Below are 18659 nucleotides of genomic sequence, written 5' to 3'. Positions count from 1 at the left end.
TAATAAGAATTTTGGGGGAGCTTATTTATGTCAGGCATCGTGCTAATAAGCATTTTACTTGTATTATCTCACTTAACACTCACATCCGTATTATGAAGTTGTGACTATCAGTATTTTTCAGATGATGTTATTGAAAATTAAGACTGTAGCATCTGGATTTGCCTAATGCTAAATAACCAACAAGCTGCAAGCCTGAGACTTGAACTTGGGCATGTTCAAACCCAAAATCCAGTCTCTTAATCAGGATGTATGCTTATTAAAAAAAAAAAAAAAAAAAAAGTAAAGAAAGAAAGAAAATCTGTGAGACAGGCTAATAAGGGCCTACACGCTCCCAGGGCAAAAAGAATCCAGGCAACAGGTAAAAAAAAAAGATGCTAAATCAAGTTAGCTGCTTCTTTCTATTACTATTGCTGATAGGTCAGTATATGAATGTGATGGGAGGAACATGAAAAGGAGAATCTAGTTGGTTGCGAGACCATCAACTGCCTCAAATTCCCCTTGGCTCTTTCCTGTTTCTGTAACCTGGGCTCTTCACAGAGCTCGGGAACCTGGCTCCATTTTTGTGGTCCATAAGAAAATCTCAAAATATGACCCAAATAGGGCTTTAAAGAGCCATGGGATTGCCAGCTTTCCTTGAAATATATTTAAAGAATAAGACCAAGCAAAATGAAGAGGTGTTCATCATTTAATGTATCTTCCCTCTTTGATCTTCTCGTAGAGGGCAGACAGTTCAGTAGGTTCGCCAAGTTTCCTGACCGGTAAGGTGTCAGCACTGACATCATTCTAGATTACTGTGGGGGTGAGTACACAGGTGAACAGTCAGGCAGGTGCTTTCGATGCTCCTGTTTCTGCCTGAACTGCAATCTGGCTGCTCCTTGAGATCTGTATTTCAGGAAGGATAAGAACTTTTACGGAAAAGAAGGAAAGGCCGAAGAGTTCCATTTCCGGCAATATGGCAGACTAGCTATCCTAATGGACCTTCCTGCTAAAAACAACTAAAAATGCTGGATGAAAGAAAACATTTAGAAAGAAAAAGAGAGGAAATTTTTTAAAAAACACTTGATGAGCTATCGAAACAATAAGACAAATTTAGAAACCATAAATTCAGTGAGGGCAGAAACTCAGAAAATTAAAGAAAGCCTTATAGATATGTTTTCTAGAGAAGGCACTTGTGGCACCCGTAAAACGGCCTTGGTTTTCTGGACCTCACAGAACACAGTGAGCAGAGACAGTGCACAGGCCCACTAATGGGAGGAGGAAAGAGGAGATCACCTCATAAAGTAGGAGGCCCTGCTGGCCTCCCCTAACCCTACAAGTGAGCCTCCAAGAAACTCCCACATGCTGCTGAGGAACTCAAAGACAGGCCTGTCTTCAACCTTGGCAGAGACCAAACAATCTCCCCTGATAAATCATAATTACCAACTGATCCTCACACAGGCGGCTGCCTGAGGACTTCCTAAACAATTCACACACACACACACACACACACACACACACACACACACACAGTCCAGAAAGCAGAAGGCGGATGAACTCCACCACAGTAAAATGAAGAACATCTGATCCTCAAACTGATTATAAGAGGGAGAAAAGACCAGGCTTTCCTGGGAGAAGATAATTGCAACAAATGTAGCTGAAAAGGAATTTTAGTTCACAGAATTTATAAATATAAATAAAAATATCTACAAATCAATAGGAAAAAGAAAAACAATTAGATAAAAAGACAAGGGATTTGAACAAGCACTTTCAGAAGAGGAAGTGATCAATCAATACACATATAAAAAGGTGCTCAACCTCATTAGCACTCAGCAAAATGCAAGCTTAAAATGCCAATGAGATGCTAACTTTGTACCTATCTGATTGGCAAAAGTTAGAAAGTCTAATAATGTAAAGGTTGGAAAGGAACCGGTGGAGGGGGGCCCGGGTGGCTCAGTCGGTTGAGCATCCAACTTCAGCTCAAGTCATGATCTCGCAGTTTGTGAGCTCAACCCCCACATCAGGCTCCGTGCTGACAGACAGAACCTGGACAGAACCTGGAGCCTGCTTCAAATTCTGTCTCCTTCTCTCTCTCTCTGCCCCTCCCCTATTCATGCTCTGTCTCTCTGTCTCTCTCAAAAATAAACATTAACCAGGGGCGCCTGGGTGGCGCAGTCGGTTAAGCGTCCGACTTCAGCCAGGTCACGATCTCGCGGTCCGTGAGTTCGAGCCCCGCGTCGGGCTCTGTGCTGATGGCTCAGAGCCTGGAGCCTGTTTCCGATTCTGTGTCTCCCTCTCTCTCTGCCCCTCCCCATTCATGCTCTGTCTCTCTCTGTCCCAAAAATAAATAAACGTTGAAAAAAAAAAAAAAAAATTAAAAAATAAACATTAACCAAAAAAAAAACAAAAAACAAAAAACCCATGGACATGTATATAGTGGTTCAACTACATAAGCAAACCATTTGGTATTTATAGTAGAGTTCGAGAAATGCATCCCCTAACACCTAATGGTTCCATTCTACCAAATGAAGAAGCTCCCATTAGGAAATGTTCGAGAGAGAAACTTCACACAGCACTCACTCTGTGTGGTAACATGGTTTGCGGAAACAAACTCCCAAACCTGGAAACAAATGTCTACCGACAGCAGAAAGGATACACAACTAGGATTTTCTTAAAGTGTGAACAGTCTATAACATTCAGAAAATTTATAAATTACTGTCGCGTGCAACCAAGCGCATGAATCTTGGAAACAATGTTGAACATGGAGAGCAAGTCAAAATGAAGAAAGCATGACGTATAATTGCATGCAGATACAGCCACAGGACAAACACGTAACAAGACAGATGTTCACATTCATGTATAAAAAGGTACTCAACCTCATCAGTACTCACGAGTATCCAGATATTCTCTATCTGTATAGCTAGAGAGTGTGTATCCATAAAATGGAAAATCAAGGAAGTGACAAACTCAACATTCTGAAAGGTGGTCAGTGGGCAAGAACATGGAGTCAGCAGGACAGGTAAGAAGTACACTGTTTGTTGTTCCTTCTTTCCGTACGCTTTTTATGTACTTTTTTATAAATAATCTTTGTCTCTGTTCAATATTTAGCAAAAAACAATTTAAAGATAAACAACATAACTGGACACACCTGACACCAATCTTCTCCTTCCAATCTCTGTGAACAGAATGGATGAGAGAGGAGGGCGGTGGTGGGGAATGGCTGACTGGGACAACGATTCGTGTTGCATTTTCAACATGAATTTTCAAAATCTAAGTTCAAAAACCTAGCCTTCCCAGGCTCATGGATATTCATTCCAATGTCTGTTGTGTTTCTAAGGTCTGATTAACAGAAGGTTGAGCTGTGTCCCTCCAAACCTCTTGCTACAACGGTTTCTTCCAAACTTTACTGGGTTTGGAATACAGGTTAGAAAAAAAGAAAAAAGAAACTTTGATTTTAGCTGCTTTGACTTTCTCCTGGTCTCCAAGTCAAGCCTTAAGGTCTCACCACGTGGGTACTGTTCCTTTCCCAAGGCAACAAGAACAGGACGGATGCTCCTCGCCTCATCTGTAAGCAGGCACTGGACTGGCAGGAGGTCTTTCCTTCGGAGCATTACCACTCTGCAGACCCCCAAGGCCTCGGCCAAGGGAAACGTGGAGTCCACGAACCCACCACAGGATTCAGTTGCCCTGACTCCCACCCCTCAGTGGCTCTTTCCACCACCAGAAGCTCACGCCTCCTCATGACCTTGGGGAGTCACCGGGAGCCCATCTGGGGCAGAAAACAGACAGTGGACAGGATCCCCGAGGCTCCCCTTCTATCCGGAGTCTCTGGGTTCTGCGCTCGCCTCCCGAGGAGAGGAGAGCCGCAGGACCAGGGCAGTGCCGCATGCCTCCAGGAGCTGGCAAAACTGGGGCAGAGCCGTGCTGCAGTCACACGTTGGGGAATCAAAGCTCCAAGCTCAGGCAGGGGAGTCGGCAGGCGCTGAGAGTGTTATATTTAAGGAGCATTTTGGAGGTCAGGAAGCTGGTGAGAGGAGCAGCGGGGGAGGAGTGGCGTCCTAAACACTGCATTTCAACAAGCCTCCTCGTCCTCCAGCCAGAATCCTCTTCCAAATCCCAAACTGCAGTCAATAGAGCCTGTGTGAGGGGGACGGCAGATGGCCAGAGCAGCACCCGATCAGGTGCTCCCCACCACTTCCCTGTCCCCTCCTCCCCCCCCCCCCCCCGCCACTATTAGTCACTGGCTCTGGGGTGACAGTGTGGGCTGCAGGCATTGGCCTTGCCTTCTGGTCTGTTCATCTGTGTCAGCTCCCAGCCGGGAGCTTCCCGTGCCCGCCCCTCCTCTCCCCTCCCGTGTAGGGGACTCATGTGCACACCCCTGCCCTCCAGCCCCACCAGTTCACTGTAGAGAGGGGAGAGGAGGGGAGGGGAGGGGAGGGGTGGCCCAGGCCACAGAGCAGCAGAGGTTGAGAGGTTTGTGTGGAAAGCAAGTGGGGGCTCGGTTCACTTCAGGCATGCTTCCTTGGGCCTCCATGACCCCAGGGATTTACGTGGGGGGCTGGAGCGAAATAAAAAAAAAATCAAAATCGAAAATGGACAGACTCACCTCCTCCCCATCCTTCTCTGCCCCTCCTTCACAATCTGCTAATCCAGAATGTTCCAACAGGATGGGCAAGGGCAGAGCCAAACTCCAGCCAGTTTCATCCCGCCCCCAGCTGCTTCACCAGCACAGCTGACTGGAGAGGGAGGAAGACAGGAGAGAGGCAGCCTGTCCACTCTAGAGCCTAAAGTGGGCCCCCCTATATTACATCCTGTGAGTCTCACAACGTCCCGGGGAGGTGTCACTGAGCCACATCTAACGGAGGAAGACACGGAGGCCCGGCGAGGTCTGCTTCTCTTCCTACCGCTGGTGGCTGCTCCTAGAGCCACAAGACGAGGGGGTGCCGCGGTTAGTAAAATCGGGAAAAGCGAAGAGGTGAAGCCCAGTGCCAGCAGCACAAACCCCCTCGCCTCTCCTCAGCCACCTCTCCTGCTCACCTCACTGGCAGAGCCCGGCTAACCTACGTCTCTCCCTCTGTCCCGGCAACTCTGGACATCCCTCCTCCATGGTGACCGCCCGACTTCCTCATGCCCGCAAGGGCTGGCGACGGAAATCCCAGAGAGGACCCCCTCGCTCTGGCCTACATCTCTATCCCCTTCCTCTCCAGAATCTCTCCCCAGCTTCCTGAACACCTGCCCGCCTGCCTCAGTGCTGGCTTCTTGGGATGTCTTCTTCATTAGCGTGTTCTCGATCACAAGGCTCTCTGCTGCTAGACAGAAGGGCAGCCCCCAGGTGGTAAAGCCCCCCCCTGTCAGGAAAGAGGCACACACCTTCCAAAACCCCCCACCCACCGGGAGAGGGGACCTCGCCTGACTTCCCTCATTCTAATTACATGCATAACAAAAGAAAACATCGCTTCTGCCAGATGGAAGAAACAAGGCAGATTTCTAATTACCCACCCTGATCCTCCTGGTTTATCCTCAGGAGAAATTCAGGGTGACTGATGGCATCAGGGACCCAGAAGGGAGCTTATAAACTCAGGTTCTCGCGGGGAGGGAGCGCCCAGACGCCCACGGCCAGCTGCTCCCGCTCTCCTCCCACCGAATGGAGACTTCTCCTTTCTCATCTAAGTTACGCTTGAGAAGGACTGTTAACAAACTGATGAACTCATTTCAACAGGGAAAGACTCCTGGCCAAGGACGCAAGACTGCTGGCAGAGAAACCACTCCGTGATGTGACGAGTCTAGGAAAACCACATTCTTGACGGACACGGGCCGGACACCAGCCCCGGAGGCGTGTGCTGCGGTTTCTTCTGCGCAGCGATTCCGGCATTGGACGGGAGTTCGAATCCATACGTAACAGCTATGTGACCTTGAGCAAGTTACTTCATTTCTCGAAGCCTCAGCTCCATCAGCACACAAAGGTGAGAATGGCAACAACCCACACGGCTGTTGGGTGTCAATGACACAACACATGACGTCATATCGAGTGCCCAGCACATTTTAACCATCATCATGACTGTTCCTAACCGGTATCCACAGACGACCAGTACCTCCTGCAGGGACTACAGGGTCCATTTCTGTGCTTCCTTATCTACTTTTTCTCCTTTATGTACGGAAAAGTTTCTGATTTTTTTTTTCTGTTTTGTTGGGGATGTTTTTATGTTTCTATTTCTATATGTGGTATTTCTGTCACATCAGTCAGCCATTTACTTATTCAACAACAACCACACTTACTGAGTGCCTACCATGTTCAGGACCCAGACAAATCATGACGTTATTTCAATAATAACCCAAATATCCTCCTTGATCTCCGGAAGCTTATAATCTCATAAGGAAGATAATACACGGGCATTAAGTAGTTATATTAAGTAATTCTAACATAAAGTTTAAAGTAGTAAGCCCTGTAAGAGAGGCACAGGTAATCAGGACACAGTATTTCTGTTCCCCAAAATGAACACAGGTTTATAATTGTTATGCCACCTTTTCAATTAATAAGTAATGATGAGTATTCTCAGCCAACCTATGTTAAGTCTGTCTGTGATAATTATTTCTTGATCAGTCTGGTCTTAACACAAAAGAGTCAGCCAGAAAAAGGATCCAATATTTGTGATCATCCTTTATGGAGACAAGAACTTCCTATTTGCATGACAGGTGTCCAGAAATAGTGCCTTCGGAACATATTGCCATCATCGCGGCCAATAAATACAGGTTTATTTGGACAGAGCAGACTGCATCCAACGGGCTGGAATCTGAAATTGCATTTCCGGGGCGCCTGGGTGGCGCAGTCGGTTAAGCGTCCGACTTCAGCCAGGTCACGATCTCGCGGTCCGTGAGTTCGAGCCCCGCGTCGGGCTCTGGGCTGATGGCTCAGAGCCTGGAGCCTGTTTCCGATTCTGTGTCTCCCTCTCTCTCTCTGCCCCTCCCCTGTTCATACTCTGTCTCTCTCTGTCCCAAAAATAAATAAAACGTTGAAAAAAAAATTTGAAATTGCATTTCCTACCATTAGGACGTTTTCTCATCAGGGCCTTAAGGCTGGGGGAAAACAACGTAGAAGATGGTTCAGGCCCTACTATATTCTCTAAACGTCACAACTGACGTGAGATGGCATAATCATGAGTAAAGCTCCAGAGAACTCAGGTTCCGTGTGTCTTAGGACTACTCGGTAAATGCACCTGTGTCCTTCCATACTCTGCCACCAGCTACATCTGATGGTTCAAGGGCACTGTGAAGTATTTAGATGATCTGTGGACAACTGACAAAAACAAGGGCAACATGGTTAAGTTTTGAAAAAGCTAAATACACTGAATTTTTAGTTTTTGATAACATGTCCGTTGAAATTTGTATTAAGGGGCACCTGGTGGCTCAGCAGGTGAAGCGTCTGACTCTTGATTTCAGCTCAGGTCATGATCTCACAGTTCATGAGATCAAGCCCCGCGTTGGGCTATGTGCTGACAGCTGGGAGCCTGGAGCCTTCTTGGGATTCTGTATCTCCCTCTCTCTCTCTCTGCCCCTCCCCTGCTTGTGTTCTCCCTCTCTCTCTTGCTCTCTCTCTCAAAATAAATAAACATTAAAAAAAATTTGTATTAAAATATTCTTTAAACAGGGGTGGTGGACGTTTTCTATTTTAGTTTTGTTACCTTCCATAGGTAAGACATGTGGCGATTCTGTGTCGGTCCACCAACTTTTTTCAACTTCTCTACCAGACGCACAAGCTCAGACCCCCGTGTCCCCCACTCCCCGCCCCGAGGAAGGGCTGCTGAGTTCTGGGACCTCACATTCCACTCTAAGGAGAGGCTATGGCTCCTAACTGCTGGGAAGGGGGATCTGAAAGCCTTCTTCAGTCAACTCCCTGTCTTCAGGGAGCCCTGTGGTCTGGGAGCCTTGCAGGGCTGCAGCCTGCACCCTGCAGCCCTGTGGTCACCTGCATCCCAGAGGTTCCTAATCCAGGGGGGCTTAGTGACATATGAATTGGCATGTCACATCCTATTAGTTTCAGGTGTAGAACATAACGGTTCATTATTTGTACACACGGTGAAATGATCACAGTAAGCTTCGTCAACATCCATCCCCACGACATTGTAAGACTTTCTTCTTATGATGACCCGATCTACTCTTGAATGCTCTAACAAAGCCTTGGAGATACGCCTGTGCCTCCCAAGTATACAAGAACAACTACTGCCACTCTCCTGACCTCGGACACCAATTTCCAACTGTTCCGAACACCGTCACCTACACGTCCCAAGGGCACCTCAAAGCCAGCCTGAATAAAGGCAACTTCTCACTGCCCCTCTAAACCTGCTGCTCCCTCTGACCTCCTGCGCCTGCTTCAGTGAACGGCACCAACTACAAAGTCGCCCAGTCAGACACCTGGAATTCACCCTATACTCCTCTTCCACCTCCCACTGAACTAGATACAAAGGCCTGTCCATTCTAGCTCCCTGAACAACTCTGAGTTTGTATCTTGCTTTCAGTTTTATACGTGCCTTTAAATTCTCATCGCTAGGTATGGCGTTATGCCTACCCCTCCTCTCCTATTTGTTTGTTTACCAAATTATTTATTGAGCCCCTATTATATTACTTGGTAATGTAATAGGCGTGGGGGGGGGGGCGGGTTGTGGCTTAAAAAGCAAAATCACACTAGCCCTGCCCTTAAAAAAAAAAAGTTTACGGTCTAGTTGGGGAAGACAGACATGTAAAGCAAAACAAAGAATCTGAGATGGCACAAAATGAGGAAATGATCAATTATCTGTCTGCCTTGTAGCCAGAGAGTACTTTTTTTTTTTTAAGTTTATTTATTTTGAGAGAGAGAGAGAGAGAGAGAGAGAGAGCACACACACGCACAACGAAGCAGGGTAGGGATGGGGGCGGGGGAGAATCCAAAGCAGGCTCTGTGCTGTCAGCACACAGCCCAATGCAGTGCTCGAACTCACAAACCATGAGACCATGACCTGAGCCGAATTCAAGAGTAGGACGCTTAGCCGACTGAGCCACCCAGGCACCCCAGAGAGTACTTTTTCAAAAGCAAATCTGATGCTATCCTAAGATATTTCGATTGTTCCCAGTATCTACATAATCTCAGTAATGTGCAAGGTTGTCATGGGATGTCAATCCCTATGTCTAGTTCCATCATCTGCCGCCTGGGGTCCACGTGCTCCTAAGCCCTGATCATGCCAAACTGTCTGCAGTGACCTGGGCTTTGCCCTGAGCACGCTGTCTCCTCTTGCCTAGCTACCGTTCAGCGAGCAGCTATGGTGAGCCAGGCATTATCTCATCTAATCCTCACGACAATCCTGCAGGGTTGATGGGTATCACCCTCGTTTACAAATAAGGACTCGGGGACGAGGACAGGCCAAGATAACCCGCTCAAGTTTGCAGAGCCAGAAAGTGGCAGCACCAGCGTATGAAGGCAGATATGTCCAACTCCAGTTTATAATACCACCTCTCTTCTCTTGTCCACCTGCTAAGCTCCCGCTGACACTTCAGGTCTCAGATCAAATGTCGCTTCCTCTAGAAAGCCCTCCTGCCTGCCTAGGCCAACATCAAATAGTTCTTTTGCGCTTCCCTGCTGACTTGAACTTCTGTTACAACCCCTGTTACCTTGTACCATCATAATGTTTCATAATGTTTACTCATCTGTCTCCCCCAAGAACCTGTGAACAAACTGTTCACCGTGATCATGTGCGATCCAATTACAACCTCCATAGTGAAATCTTTGCTGGCAAATAACTGGCATTTAATAAACATTCCTTGAACGAACGTATTGACGAGTGCCTACCAACCTCTTTTCTCACGGTTGAAATGAGAACTCTCAGGGTGCAATTTACTATCTACATATCTTAACACAGTCACGTCAAGACATCAGACGGCCCCGCGCTGAAATTACAACCTTAAAAAAAAAAAAAACAAAAAACAAAACAGTACCATGGCAATGCAATAACAGAGCCTCAAACTCCAGACTCCAGGAGATGAAATCATGCCTCCAACAGCCTTCCTCCAGGAACTGAACATGGTCTAAATAGGCAGTGCTGTCATCCAGAGTGATCACACTTCCAAACCAAAAGCGCTTCATTCTGGAGTAACTGAACCCAGTATAGTTGGGGCTAAGGGAAATCCTGGGAACAGTACCTGAGAACTGAAGGGGACAGGGTAAGACAGATGCATTTACATGTATTTAGCAATACACACAAGTAAAATGGTATATTAAGGAAACAACATCCGAGTCATATATAAATGACGTACGAATGAGTCACGACGTGAATTTTTACTCAACAGCTCCGCTGCATTTAGATAGTATCAGAGATTCGATACATCTGCCACAATACATAGGCTCTCTTTGTACCTAGGCTGCAAAATGCAAACAGGCTCTCTGCAGGAGCATCTTCATCAGGTAAAGTTTCTTAAACATTTGTGACTTATAATCCTTCTGGGGACCTACGGAGAGCCACAGGTACTCTTCCCAGAAAAATGCAGAGAAATATAAAATTCTGCCTACAAACGATAGAGCTCACGGACCCTCTCCTAAGGACCTCAGCGGTCCGTGGGCCCAGGCTGGAAATACCTGAACTAAACTCCCTCCAAAGGGTCTGGGGTAGAGAAGGTTAAAGAAAGAGAATCACAGGTCTGGGGTTAAAGGCATCTGTCTCCACGGCCAATCAGGTTCATTCTTTGAGGTCCTGAAAGAAGACGCCAGCCTCAGGAATGGTCCGGCTCCCAAGACCTGATTGTCCCCCTGCGTGGACAATCTGCAATCTTGACTAGCGGATGGCAAGAGACTAAGAAAAATGGAGCTGCCTCTGTTTCTACCTCCAGATGCAGCTGCAAACATAAACATACCCCTCCTAATTCACCGCAGAATAACTCTCCAATCCCTGCAAACCACACCTTTTCCCCCAGCACAGGCCACCACCCACCCTTGAGGGCCAACTGGTTGATCCGGAACCACTTACAACTTCATGAGCTAGTTGACCGGGAGGTTCATTAGAGGGAAGCCTGGTGACAGATGACACCTGACATCACCAACAGTAGCATTACAACCACAAAACAAACTGCTTGGAGCAAACCGGGTTTTGGATCCAAACACAGGGCTGCTTCCCCTGGCTGCCTCTGTGCGCGCTGCGAAGGGGGGAGGGCATCTTGCACCAACCGTGCTTAACGTGGGTACCAGGATGTTTGAGGAAGGAGGGGAAAGAGAGGGGAAGCGGGGACAGGGGAGGGAGGCAGTCCAGGGAGGCCTGTTCTCATTTAGTTGTGTGCTCCCCAGCTCCTTTCTTCAAAGAAAACAAAGTATTTGACAAATCTAAGCTGGTTAAAACAATAGCTGTGTGTAATTTTGCAGACTAGAAAACGAAAGCCCAGAGAGGGGAAGTAACTCGGAGCAGATCACACCGCATGCAGGAGTAGGAGAAAGGCACCAGCAGCTCAGATCTGTGATTCGCGGGGACATGTCCTCACCACCAGAACACATTACTGCCCACAGCGCCCTCGCTGCTTGGGCCTCCAACCTCCTTCTCTCTTCCATATACACACGGCGTACCCAACCTGTTCCAAAAGTCTGAATCCTGTTCAGTCTTTCATCTCTGAAACAAAGGAGACCCTGACATCTAGCCAAAAAAGACGCCCCCCCCCCCAAGCCTGTCCAAGGGCTGAGATATTCTAGAAGAACACTAGGTCTCTCCCTGCATAAAGGTATTGGGGTTGGGGCTTGCAGACTTGGCCTCCTTAGGTTCCCCCATCCACTCCCAATGGCTCAAGTTCCTTCCTCGTCTGGGAAAATGCACAGGCACTGCAAATTCCAAACTGCAAGCAGGACTCAGGAGGGATTAGAAACTCATCTCAGGAACGCCCTCTAGTGAGCCTGCAGGGTCTGAGCGAGAGCACCCGGGCACATTCCCTGGAGGGGCCCAGACCCACACTTCCATTGGGGCATCAGATGAGCGGTGGGAGGGGACAGCAGCAGCACCTGCCACTCAGAGACCAACTCCCCGCCAATCCCAAGGCCATCGTCTGCTGCAGGATGAGAGGCAGTCTCTGCTCTCAAGACTGTCCGGCCCACAACGACCCCACCCATTCCTTATACAACAGACGGAGGGAAAAGGGAAGCAGACAGAAGGTGGGAAGGAAGGGTAGGGAGGCACAAATGGATGAAGAGAGCATTGTGGAGTGAGGAAGAGAGACCATAAAGGAGGGGGTGACTAAAGAGAGACGGGATAAGGAGGGAGAGCTAACGGGAAAGACACAGATCAGCCCAGACAGAGCTAGAGACCAACCCCCCCCCCCCCACCACCACCACCTGCTCAGACTTCTGGGCACGGAAAGGTGAGGAGTGCGCTCTGTCAGACCCAGCCCTCCCTCCCCTCTCCTGAGCTTCATGCTCGGGGGTCATTTCCCTCCGCTCTGACCCAGCCCCCCGACACTTAGGAGTGGTGAGCTGAGGGACAGGAGGGGAGAGAAAAGTGAACCAAAGGCAGAACTCGCCAAGCGAAGCCACTTACGCACAGTGCGGCCGGCAGCATTTCCATCCTACCTTTGCTGTCGCCATATCAGCCGGCTCCATGATCTCTGCTTGGCCTAAGGAGCAGTGGCCCCATCCAGAGAAAAAAGGCAGAGTCACAAATGTCCACCCAGAAAGAACAAACCACCCCTCTTGGAAGGGCAGGGAAAATAAGAGACCAATGTCGGTTCTCTGGCCCCCTGGGATGTCCTCTACTGGGGGTGGGGGAAGGGAGGGGAGACAGGAAAGAGGCTCGGGGTCCCCAGCAAGTTGGGGTTGTCGGGGGGGGGGTGTGCTGCCTGGGTTCCCACAGATGCTCACATCAGGCTGAGTCAGGGGGCGTCTCCCCTTGCCTGGTACTTCTTCCCAGGAGGCAAGTGTGGGTCTCCCAGGGCTCCCCCTGCTGGGGGAGAGCGCACAGAGGTGGAGGCCCTGCCCTCCCATCACCCGGCCAACTGGTACCCACAGGTCAGGAAGAGCGGAGCGTGTGGGCAGAGGCCAGCTGGCGGGTGCTGAGCAAGTGCTGGGGGTAGCAGGTAGGGAGGAGGCCGGGGGCCCGTGGGGGCGGGTGTGAGAACCTCAAGGAGGTACAGGCACTCAGATGGAAGCAGGAGGTGCTGTGCAAGGAGGTGCCGGAGGCTCAAGCCGGAGCCCTGCGCGGCAAGGTCGAGAATGCAGAGGGAGAGGAATCTGCCGGGTGAAGCCACTCACCTTGCAATAACATTCAGACTGACTGAGGCCTACACAGGAGCCAGGAGCGGGCGGTTCACACCCCCCCACTCCACTCCCAGAGACTCACAGCCTCTGTCTAAAGGTACATGAGAGCAGCCGGCAGCCCGGCTGGATCTGCAGAGGCCCCTGGCTCTCTCGGAGCAGCCTGATTGGAGGAGCAGGATGACTTCATCCGGCCCCATTCATCACTGTAGGTTTCCTGCCCAGCGGGGACAGGCCGCTCTGCTTGCAGTGACTACAGCTTCCTCTCTGGCCCATTTTACTCCGGCAACCTGGGATAGGCTGTGTCGGCCAGAGGCCGCCAGGGGAAAGGGATCGGAGCACCCCAGGCCCTAGAGGGAAGAAGGGGAAGAGGCCGCTCACGTTTCAAGGAAAGAGCAAAGCCTCTACTTAAATAAAACACGGTGTGGGTATTCACTGTGTGCATTTGCTCGTGCTGGCGCCCGGATAAACACAAAAGAGCAGGGCTCCTCGGAGGCAGCCAAGAAGGGAGGTGTGTACTCTCCTGAACCACTGACCTTCCCGCCCCGTCTTTAGATATTCTCCCAATCAAAGCCAATAACCTATGGAAAGGCAGATCAATATCCTCAGCTCTACCAGATCTTCCAACAGTGCTAACCTGGGCTGGCTGTTAAGCACACTGATTGCTTTATGCTTCTGGTTTCAGACCTGCAAAGTGTTAAGGTGGAAGCTGCGGCTCCATTTTACAGATGAGAAAACAAACAAAGACCCGGAAAAGAGCAAAAGGGTCAAAGAAAGGCCTGCCAACACTCCTTTCCAGATTCCAGAGAGACTCATCCCTCAGAAAGGGTGAGACCCCAAGATATAAGCCCCTTCATGTACCCCCTCCCAAACCAGCTTCCAGAGCATAGAACAATCCAGCAGAGCCAGGGTTAAAGAGAGAGATTAAAATAGAAGAGAATAAAAAAGGCAGGCAAGGAACCTGTGATCACTCATCCATTCCTGCCTCCCTCACCCTTCATTCTTTTCTCTTACCTCTGCTGCTGGTCACGCCTGGCTTCACAACAAAACTGAGCACTCAGGGGGACCCACACAGAGCAGGAAAAGAGTTTCCCGAAAGAACGACAACACCAACCATCCCACAAACAATTCCACTTTAACACAACCTTTGTGAGTCTGGCTTAATGACAGAACAGTAAGAGTTAACAACTCCCATTTGTAAGGTGCTCTAATGCGTTTCCAAATCTGCTGCCTCATCTGACACTCCGAGGAAGCCTGTGAGGTAAGTATTGTTTTCTCCAGTTCAGAGATAATTAAACTAGGATTCAGAGACTTTCCGTGACTTGCCCAAGGTCACACGGCCGGCATAGCAGAGCTGGGCTCCAAACCTGTGTTCACTGACACCAAACATCTTTCCACTAAACACTAAACGCCATGCTACCAAATTTCCCACCCCTTCATCTTTCCGTCCTCCATCTGTCCCCAACTCTTGCTGCAATTACCACAGACTCAGAGAATATAAAACCTCAATTAATTTAAGATTTCCTTTTGGGACACTCCCCACCCCCAACCCCCTGCCTGTTTTCCCCTGAAGATGGCAAATTGTAAGAAAATGCATTCTCAAACATTAGGGGGAAAAAATCTTGGGCATATCCAGAGGTTGGGTATACACATTAAGCAAATCTCCTGTGTCCAATGGTACTAGGACAGAAACAGACACTTAGATCAATGGAACTGAATCGTGGTCCAGAACTGGACCCACAACGTATAGCCAACTAATCATTGACAGAGCAGAAAAGAATATCCAATGGAATAAAGACAGTCTCTTCAGCAAACGATGTTGAGAAAACTGGACGGCGACATGCAGAAAAATGAATCTGGACCACTTTCTTACACCATACACAAAAAGAAGCTCAAAATGGAGGAAAGATCTAAACGTAAGACAGGAAGCCATCAAAATCCTTGAGGAGAAAGCAGGCAAACACCTCTTCGACTTCGGCTGCAACTTCTTACTCCACAGGTCTCTGGAGGCAAGGGAAACGAAAGCAAAAATGAACTACTGGGACCTCATCAAGATGAAAACTTCTGGGGCGCCTGGGTGGCTCAGTCGGTTGAGCGTCCGACTTCGGCTCAGGTCATGATCTCGCGGTCCGTGAGTTCGAGCCCCGCGTCGGGCTCTGTGCTGACTGCTCAAAGCCTGGAGCCTGTTTCAGATTCTGTGTCTCCCTCTCTGACCCTCCCCCGTTCATGCTCTATCTCTCTCTGTCTCAAAAATAAATAAACATTAAAAAAATTTTTTTTAAAAAAAACTTCTGCACAGGGAGGGAAACAATCAGTAAAACTAAAAGGCAACTGACAGAATGGGAGAAGATATTTGCATAAAGGCTTAGATCCAAAATCTATAAAGAACTTATCAAACTCAACACCCAAAGAAACAAGTAATGCAGTGAAGAAATGGGCAAAAGACATGAATAGACACTTTTCAAAAGAAGACATCCAGATGGCCAACCGACACAGGAAAAATGTTCAACATCACTCATCATCAGGGAAATACACATCAAAACCACAATGGATACCACCTCACACCTGTCAGCATGGCTAACGTTAACAACTCAGGCAACAACAGATGTTGGCGAGGATGCGGAGAAAGAGGATCTCTGTTGCATTGCTGGTGGGAATGCAAACTGGTGCAGCCACTCTGGAAAACAGAATGGAAGTACCTCAAAAAATTAAAAATAGAACTACCTACGTCCCAGCAATTGCATTACTAGGTATTTATCCAAGGGATACAGGTGTGCTGTTCCAAAGGGGCACATGCACCCCAATGTTTATAGCAACATTATCAACAATAGTCAAAATATGGAAAAAGCCCAAATGTCCATCCACTGATGAATGGATAAAGAAGATGTGGTGTATATATATATATATATATATATATATATATATATATACAATGGAGTATTTTTCTTAAGTTTATTTATTTATTGTTTAGAGAGAGCACAAGCAGGGGAGGGACAGAGAGAGAAGGGGGGAGAGAGAGGAAGAGGGGGGAAGAGAGAGAGAGAGAGACAAAGAGAGAAAGAGAGAGAGAGAGCATCCAGAGCAGGCTCCACGCTGTCAGCGTAGAACCCAATGCAGCCTCAAACCCACATACCATGAGATCATGACCTGAGCTGAAATCAAGAGTCAGACATTTAACCGACTGAGCCATCCAGGCGCCCCATATATACAGTGGAGTATTACTCGGCAATCAAAAAGAATGAAATCTTTCTATTTGCAACAACGTGGATGGAACTAGAGGGTATTATGCTAAGTGAAATTAGTCAGAGAAAGACAAAAATCATACGACTTCACTCATATGTGACATTTAAGGCACAAAACAGATGAACATAAGGGAAGAGAAGCAAAAATAATATAGAAACAGGGAGGGGGACAAAACATAAGAGACTCTTAAATACAGAAAACAGAGGGTTGCTGAAGGGATTGTGCCGGGGGGCTGGGCTAAATGGGTAAGGAGCATTAAGAAAGACACTTGGGGGCGCCTGGGTGGCGCAGTCGGTTAAGCGTCCAACTCCAGCCAGGTCACGATCTCGCGGTCCTGGAGTTCGAGCCCCGCGTCGGGCTCTGTGCTGATGATGGCTCAGAGCCTGGAGCCTGTTTCCGATTCTGTGTCTCCCTCTCTCTCTGCCCCTCCCCCGTTCATGCTCTGTCTCTCTCTGTCCCAAAAATAAATAGACGTTGAAAAAAAAAAAATTTTTTTTTAAATAAATAAAAAAAAGAAAGACACTTGGGATGAGCACTGAGTGTTCCATGTAGGGGATGAATCACTGGATTCTACTCCTGAAATCATTACACTATATGCTAACTAACTTGGATGTAAATTAAAAAAAAAAAAAACAAAACTCCTGTGTCCAGTGGAAATTGCCTTTAAAAAGAATCAGTTACTCACGTTCACTTTATTTAGGTAGCAGAGTAGACTAAGCCATCTGACCAAACTGGTCAATTACCAAGATTAAAATGAAGGCGGGGGGATATGTTCCTGGTTCCAGTCACCATAAACACTGAATATATCATGCATCCCTTGCCTATCCCATCCCATGTCACTCTATTAGCCAAGGGGCATGAAAGTTCCATACAGCCAAATGAAAAAGGACAGGAGTAAAAGTAGTGGGACACCATCTGGGCCGATGGATTGGTTTTCTTTAGCTCACTGCCCCCTGGTCATAGACACAATCAACTTGGAAAGGGTACGGGGCGCTGCTAGGACAGCACTAAAGGTATTCTATCATAACCTGCACAAAAAAGCCAAAAGTGTGCGGGCTGCGCTGGTTCCACACGAATCATCTCTGCTCAGAGGCCTGTAATGTTCCTTCTGGCTATCGCTCTGGCCTGCGGTCCTCTCTGTTCCTGGGCTGACAGTCAAATGCACAGACAGATGGAGAGCAGAAGGCTAGTGCCCACGAAGGAGGATGTTCTGTTTCATCAAAATCATGCAGAAATCAGACCCGTGTTAACAGGACCCCGCCCAGTGTCCCAAATGACCCAACACATGTACCTCCTCGGTTCTTAATGGCAACCAACCGTCACACAGCCCTGGATGCTGAACACAGCAGACAGCATTTCAGAGGGCTGCTCAGCCAGAAGCAGCCATGTTTTTAGAAAGCAATTTATATGTCCTGGACTCAAAGCAGCAGGAAGAGAGCTGTTAGCTATAGAACAGATAATGCAGGAGATGGGGCACAGAAGGAGGTAGGGGATAATGCTTGGTTTCAGTGAGAAAGGAGGGAAGAAGTATGTCCCAGAGTCCAAAGATAATTCCAGGAGGGAAGAAAGAAAATGACACTGAAAGGGGAAAAAGAAAGGAAAACTGATGCAGTGGATCAATTAACAAGCCACTGCATCCACACTTCTGCTAACCAGAAAGGAATCCATCTAGTAATTTCTTCTGGAAGAAGTAACTCCTCTAGTCTATTCATTTGCTCTTTGAGCTAGAGACCAGAAGCTCCCTCTTCTGCAAGTTCATTGCGCTCCATTTGACCTCATATTTAGTAAAAAGACAGAAAGATGGAGAGAGAGAGACAGAGAGACAGAGAGACAGAGAGAGAGACAGAGAGATGGATGGGAAGCTCTTTACCATATCATTACATCATTTTCTCTCCAGGGGAATTATTTGTACTAATGACTTTACCCTAGGTATTACAGTCTAACTCCTTAATCACTATACTTATGTAACAAATTAAGGAAGAAAAACAAATAACAACAACAACAACAACAACAAAAAAAAAAACCCAGATACCTGAAAAGAGGCTAGACTGAGTTTTGGTGGAGGATGGGTAGGGTGTCCTGGGAAGAACAGGCACCCAGTTCCCTAAAGACAGCTCAGAGGCTGGACACTGCACCTGCTTCTTTAGGAAGAGCCTCCTCTAAAGCAGCTGCCTATTGGTGGGCAGGGCACAAG

At 48.0% G+C, this 18659-nt stretch overlaps 1 protein-coding gene across 13 annotated transcripts in view; it reads right to left on the bottom strand.

Annotated features, from left to right (window-relative positions):
* GRAMD1B (GRAM domain containing 1B) overlaps positions 1-18659 on the bottom strand; it is a 172371-nt gene that overhangs the window by 99047 nt on the left and 54665 nt on the right. Inside the window, exons 1-2 of one of the 13 annotated variants that reach the window (XM_043579676.1) lie at positions 13220-13336; positions 12510-12585 (exon numbers count right to left, since the gene is read on the bottom strand). The exons of 11 other annotated variants lie outside the window; for them this stretch is intronic. In XM_043579676.1, coding sequence (XP_043435611.1) covers positions 12510-12585; positions 13220-13232 — 89 coding nt within the window. In that variant the 5' untranslated portion in view covers positions 13233-13336. Of the gene's footprint in view, positions 1-12509; positions 12586-13219; positions 13337-18659 lie in introns of those variants that run through there. One more of the 13 variants, XM_043579679.1, reaches the window with a different exon arrangement.

The sequence above is a fragment of the Prionailurus bengalensis genome, chromosome D1 (assembly GCF_016509475.1).
Source record: "Prionailurus bengalensis isolate Pbe53 chromosome D1, Fcat_Pben_1.1_paternal_pri, whole genome shotgun sequence".
Lineage (NCBI taxonomy): Eukaryota > Metazoa > Chordata > Mammalia > Carnivora > Felidae > Prionailurus > Prionailurus bengalensis.
This window is presented reverse-complemented; position numbering and strand designations above follow the sequence as displayed.